The sequence below is a fragment of the Gekko japonicus genome, unplaced genomic scaffold (genome assembly GCF_001447785.1).
Source record: "Gekko japonicus isolate JY-2015 unplaced genomic scaffold, Gekko_japonicus_V1.1 scaffold570, whole genome shotgun sequence".
Lineage (NCBI taxonomy): Eukaryota > Metazoa > Chordata > Lepidosauria > Squamata > Gekkonidae > Gekko > Gekko japonicus.
Window position 1 is genome coordinate 356,089 of NW_015173140.1, and position 6,864 is coordinate 362,952.

The following is a 6,864-nucleotide window of genomic DNA, read 5'->3' on the forward strand; positions in this document are numbered from 1 at the left end:
TGTTATTATATGTGTGTGTTGTGTCTGTATCTGTCTATCTGCATACCATATCAGAAGCCGCTTAGAAAACTGCCCTCAGTTTCAAAACATGATTTGCCATGTTATAATGGGGATTGTTTGAGCTGCTCTTAAGGAGACATACTGTCCTTAATAGTGCAGTCCATTGAATCACATTGTTTTCTGTGTAGCTGAGAAGAAATGTTAAAGAAAATCACAGTCATTATGGCTATAACCACCTTCCAAAGCTTCCTAGTTCTTCTACGCAGTCTCTCCATATAACACAAGTCATCTTTCTTGTCTGTGCAGTGCTAATACCTATTATTGACACAAGATCAATACAGCTGATGTTTCTAACGTGATGAAGGCCATTGTGTTTCCATCTTCTATCAATTTTCCTGCAACATTAAGAGTTATTGAGAACCTTTCGGAAACACAATAACAACTAAGCCTGGGGGGAAAGGCAAACTTCATTGGGGACTTCATCTTATATTTGGTCATATGATTGATGCTATTCCATTTTTCTTCCTCCAACAAAATGCAATATATATATATATATTAGAGATTAAATTTATTCACCTTTGTGGGCTTTTCTGAAATTGTATTTTCACGGAGTATATCGTACCCCCTTTTTGACATAACAAAAAACCCAAAATACCTTATATGGGACTATTGATAGAATACTCTTATTTCCTTGGTAGTAGAGATATTACCAAAAGAGAGAGCCTATTCTTATTTTAAAAACAAGCAAACAAAACCTTAACAATCTATACAATTTCTGTATCTGAAAATTCCATAACTGTTGATCCATGCTTATTGTTAAGAACCGAAAGGTACAGTAATATAGAATTTGTAATTCCTGTATTCACCCCATCCTCTAACAGTTTTATCAATGACATTAATTGATTAAGATGTGAAAATCAGGTGACTCGAGTTTTGTAGTCTATAATTGGAAGGCCAAAAATAAGTACAGATCTAACACTGCGTTTTACACCAGCTGATTTCATTCATTCCGCAGTGCCCTCGGCAGCTCATGGGATAGAAACATGCACAGTTAAAGGTTATGTAATGAAATTATTTTGTAATTATTTGGATCTTGTGTTCCTCTCCAATGGGGATGCAAAACAAGAACAACAACAACGACAACGACAACAACAGCAATGACAATGACAACAACAACAACAACAACAATAATAATGCTAAACCAAATCTGGGCACTGAATGGGGATTTGCCCTCCCTGTCATTCTTCCTCTGTTCTTGAAACATCACAACAAAGGGATGGTAATGGTGAGCAGTGCACTGTGGCACATACCACTGCATTGCTATAAGTGTTGTTGTTGTTCAGACGCACCGTTGAGTCCGACTCTTCGTGACCCCATGGACCAGATCCCGCCAGGCCTTCTTGTCTTCCACCGTCCTCTGAAGTTTGCAATAAGTAGCAGGATGTTAACTGCAACTTCCACCGTCCTCTGAAGTTTGCTATAAGTAGCAGGATGTTAACTGCAACTTCTTCAACTTCTCAGTTGCCTGAATTTTGTTTTTCTTGATTTTGAGCTGATTCTTGGCATAAAATCTCATTTTATGGAGATCAGTTCCCTGTAGGGTGTCCAGGGGCATGCCTGGCAATGCGAAGAAACTGGAGGGGGGCAGAGACATGAGGATGCATGCCACTGCATGTGCTGTGGTGTCACTTCTGGGGAAATCAGAAGTGACAGCAGGTAGCGCTAGGAGTCGCTGGAACCTCTTTGGTATTCCCCTAGAGTTTCCAGTGATTCCTAGAGCTACCCATCACCACTTCCAGGGAAAAGCTGGAAGTGACATCATGGCACATGTACTGCTGACATTCCCCCCTCCTGCCACCACTCTGAACACATAGAGGCAACACGAGTTACCTCCGGAAGACTTCCTACATAGCAGGAAGCCTGGCAACCTTAGTTCCCTGTGACAGAAAATAAGAGTAGGAATTCCGTGTCTTAACATAAGAACATAAGAGATGCCAATGTTGGATCAGGCCAAAGGCCCATCCAGTCCAACACTCTGTATCACACAGTGGCCAGAAATACCAGTGCCATCAGGAGGTCCACCAGTGGGGCCAGGACACTAGGAGCCCTCCCACTGTTGACCCCCCCAAGCACCAAGATGACAGAGCACCACTTGCCCCAGAGTCCCTATCTATACCTTGTGGCTAATAGCCACTGATGGACCTCTGCTCCATATGCTTATCTAATTCCCTTTTGAAGCCGTCCATGCTTGTAGACGCCACCACTTCCTGTGGCAGTGAATTCCATGTGTTAATCACTCTTTGGGTGAAGAAGTACTTCCTTTTATCCGTTCTAACCCGACCGTTCAGCAATTTCATGGAGTGCCCACGAGTTCTTGTATTTTGAGAAAGGGAGAAAAGTACCTCTTTCTCTACCTGCTCTTTCCCATGCATAATCTTATAAACCTCAATCATGTCACCCCTCAGTCGTCGTTTCTCCAAGCTAAAGAGCCCTAAGCGCCTTAACCTTTCCTCATAGGAAAAGTGTTCCAACCCCTTTATCATTCGAGTTGCCCTTTTCTGCACTTTTTCCAAAGTTATATAATATCCTTTAAGGTGTGGTGACCAGAATTGCACACAGTATTCCAAATGAGGTCGAACCATTGATTTATATATGGGCATTATGATATTGGCTGATCTGTTTACAATACCCTTCCTAATAATCCCCTGCATAGCATTTGCTTTCTTTATTGCAGTCACACACTGTCTCGACATCTTCCGGGCTATTTTTTTCTTTTGTACAGAAGCCCAGATTGTATATGCCTGGCATATCTGTCTTCCTTTCCCTTCTTGTTCACAGTTGTATGCAATGATACCTGTGGTTTGAGTCTTGAACAGCTTTTATTCCTCTTTTGTTCTCGATATCGCTCATACGGCACCTATCAGCTCCATGTATGAAAGCTGCAAATGACTGCTTTTCTTTGTTTCAGCTGTTGCTAGTGCATGCTGAAAATGTGCTCCATTGTGTAAAACTGCAAGCCACCCGACGCTTGCAAGTCACTGAATGTCTGTTATTGGCGGCAATACACCTTTAGTGCTGTTTAGTGCCTGATCCCCTTTGTCCTTTCGCTTGAACCGCACATGGCATGTTGTCACATTGGGAGAATCAGTCTTCGCTGTATGCCAAATAGCTTTGAGAATGGCTGCATTTATTCTCCATGGTAATGGAGGGGCATATAAGAAATGTGCGTTTTTGTTCAGAAGCACACACCAAAAAAAGAAAGAAAGAAAAAAGGTAGAGCTTTTCCACTGGGTGTGTAGTTTACATAATTCAGATTAGAGGACTGTTCTTTTCTCTGCTGGCATCTGTTTAGCTGACGTGTGCGTGACTTTGCTCACTAGTGATTCACCAATAAATGTTTTCTGTTTCTTTTTACCTTTATGCACAGGTTGGGAAACTATTTCCATCCTACCTATTTTTTCTTTGGCAAATGTATTGCTTTCATTTGCCTATTTTATGCCATTTTACTCCATTTTAATAGGTATCACATTCAGTGCTATCAGTTTCATCAGATTTCATTAGGACAGTTGCGAGGGGGGAGGGAAGGTTGACCACAATTTCCTTTCAAGTGTAGAGAAGCTATGAAAAGAAACCTGAATTTCCTGTGGCAGTGAATTCCATGTATTAACCACTCTTTGAAAGAAGAAGGACTTCCTTTTATCCGTTCTCACCCGACTGCTCAGCCATTTCATTGAGTGCCCACGAGTCTCATTCAGTCATAGCAGCAAACAATGGCTTTCTGAGAATCAGGAACCGTAGGACACGAGGGAAGAAGTGGGTGCATGCCTTCCTGAGGCTCTGTCATATATAAATGCCAACTCATGGCTTCATATCCTCTCTGAATTGCAGCTTTAAGTATTAATGTGTGACATAGCTAGGCACAAGTAGAAAATGTGGCATATTCATTCTTCCTCCCAGGCAAAGGGCATCCTTCCTATAGTACTTTTCTGATCTGCGTCTTCTTGTTCATGAAGGGAAGTGATCAGAGGATGCTTGAACAAGCTTACGGGCACGTGACTGTTATGTGATTTATAATGCTCTCCCACCAAAAAGGGGGGGGGGATGTATTCATCTGATTTCCAGGATTTTGCTGTTTTCTTTATAAACTTTTAATTTTCTTTCAAGCTGAGTGAATAATATGAAACATGATGTACTATGTAGGACTTCTTGAACATGGCCATGGTATGAGACTAGATGCACCACTGCTTTGATCCAGCAGGGCTATTCTTATGTTCTTATGGTCTTTGACATATGAGCAACACGTTTTCCCTTGCTTTAGCACTTTGTGTGTGTGTGTGTGTCAGTTCCCTGTTGTCTCTGTGCATGGAATCTTTGAAGGCAGATTGAAGATGGAACTATTCTGGTACTTCAGGAAATTATGAGACATGCACCCCACCCCACCCCAGCATACATGTGGCCCTAGGTAAGGGATAATGGTTATCTGTAGCCGCTCAGAGACCCCCTGGGGGGGGTTCGAGCGGGGTAGTTGAAAGTTAAATAAATAAATAAATAATCTTGTTCCATTTGGCTTCCAACTGGTGTCTGGGTCAAACTCACAATGCTGGTTTTAACCTTTAAAGCCCTAAACAGACTAGGACGGTCACACGTTAAGGACCACCTCTTCCGTTATGACCCCCTGCAGTGCTTGCGTTCCACTTCACATGGACTTCTGATGGTGCCTGGCCCTCAGGTAGCTCATTTAACTTTGACCAGAACAAGAGCTTTTTCGATCATGGCTCCAACTCTGTCTGAAGAGACCCGTGCCCTGCAGGTCCTGTCTAGGTTAAATAGGGCCTGTAAGACAGAACTATTCCTCCAGAAATTCCACTGAGACAGTCTTACTGGGCCTACTATTGGCTTCTCTGATCATCACGCCAGAGTGCCTGTGTGTTAAAATTGCTTTATAGAATATTTGTATTTTTATTTCTGTTTTGTATTTATGTCATTAACTGCCCCGAATCCCGATTGCTGGGGAAAGGGCGGGATAAAAATCAAAATAAGTAAATAAATTGTGTGAACATTTGTTTGGGGGGGGGAAAGAATTGTGCCAAATTTAAATTGTCGTTTTAATCCTGGTTTTTTTTTTTTTTAATTCTTCTTTTAAGGTGACAACCCTGGTAAACACAAGTAACAAAGGGCCATCCGGTAAAAAGAAAGGCCGATCTAAGAAGGCTCATGTGCTAGCTGCATCAGTTGAACAAGCAACTCAGAACTTCTTGGAAAAGGGAGAACAGATTGCAAAGGAGAGCCAAGACCTCAAAGATGAGTTGGTGGCTGCTGTGGAGGATGTGCGTAAGCAAGGTATGTGGAAGTGTCTGGGAGGGGGAAGAGAAGTGAGATGATAGATGTCTCCAGGATAACTATTTCATTAGTGTGATTTCTTTTCTCTCTGATATTTATATATAGTGCAACTAAGTGTGCAATAATGATTCTTAATTGCTTGAGATGGTACCATCTCTTGTTGCCTGGGCTTCCCTTAGTCAGGAGGAGAGACTTGAAAATCGTACTGTTAGAAGAGTTTTGTGCTAATCCAGAGCCAGACTCGTTCTTGGTAAATGGCATCTATTGAGACATTTAATTAGTTGTCTCACGTGGTTCCACTGAAGAACTACTTGTAGGTGGTGGTGGGGGAAGCACTGATTAGACATTGCCCCCCTCCCCCCGTAAATCAGTCATCATCACACTCCTGTGGCTGTATGATGGGAACAAGTTTTTTCAAGTAATTACTTAACCGTAGGCCAAGTTATGCTCTTTCATGAAGGATTTCTTTTTGTTTCTGGAATTACAGTAATTACTTTGATAGCCAGTTCTAAAGTGATACAACAAGTTCTCTGTATAGGTCTCATTAAATCAACCAGCTGTCTTGACTGTTACGACGGCTGTTATCAGGAATGGGATGAGAACTGAAAACTGGCTTTGGAGCAAGCCAAGCTGAGTGGCCTTTGTCACAACCACAAACCAGTGCTGCAGGTACCACGGAACTCAGTGGCGCCAACAAAGGATGTTGCTTCAGCCTTTTGCCTCATCCCACAAAATGGCAGTAGTGTAGAAGGAATAATAGAATCATAGAATGTTAGAGTTGGAAGGGTCCTTGCAGGTCATCTAGTCCAGCCCCCTGCACTCTGCAGGAGCACAGCCGAAATATAGCCCTACATACCTACAACATACCCAAAAGGAGACCACGCGTGAGCTGACCCCTGTTGTCATTGCTGATAAAGGGTTTGTGAGCCAAGTGTCAGAGTTTCTCCTGGTCATCAGAGCCCCCTCTAGGACAGTGGACCACTGGGAAATTTCTCTGTAAGTTAAATGGCCAGTCCACCCCTGGCTGCTATGTAGGGATGTGCATTCGGTTCGTCTGAACCAAATGCACCCCTGAAAATGGCCCATTCGGACCCCTTTCGGGCTGCTGCAGGCCGATTCAGATCAGAGAATCTGAATTGGCTTGCCGCCAAATTGCCGCCAAATTGCCACGACAATTCGGTCCCATTATATCCTATGGGCCATTGAAGTCAATTGCGAAAACATAGGGTGTATTCTAGGGGCTGGAGGGGAGGGGATTTGAGGGAGAGGCTCCAAACTCACAGGGTAGCTTCTGGAGCCTCTCCCCAAAATACCAACCAAGTTTGAAGAACATTGGACCAGGGTAACTTTTTTCCCACCATAGAGAACAATGGAGGGGATGGGGGCAACCTGTTTGGGGGCCCGTAGAATTGGACCCCCTGGTTCAATGTTCCTGAAACATGGCAGGTATCTTGGGGAGAGGCTCCAGCAGCTACCCTGCAGTTTGGAGCCTCTCCCTCAAACCCCGTCCCCTCCAGCCCCCAG

The 6,864-nt window shown here is 43.3% G+C and overlaps 1 protein-coding gene across 1 annotated transcript in view; it reads left to right on the top strand.

Annotated features, from left to right (window-relative positions):
• The window catches only part of CTNNA2 (catenin alpha 2), a gene marked incomplete at its 3' end in the record, with an annotated part of 719,772 nt that overhangs the window by 89,645 nt on the left and 623,263 nt on the right, over positions 1-6,864 (top strand). Inside the window, exon 2 of the mRNA XM_015422279.1 lies at positions 5,145-5,340. Within this exon, the coding sequence (XP_015277765.1) occupies positions 5,145-5,340 (196 nt within the window). The remainder of the gene's footprint in view (positions 1-5,144; positions 5,341-6,864) is intronic.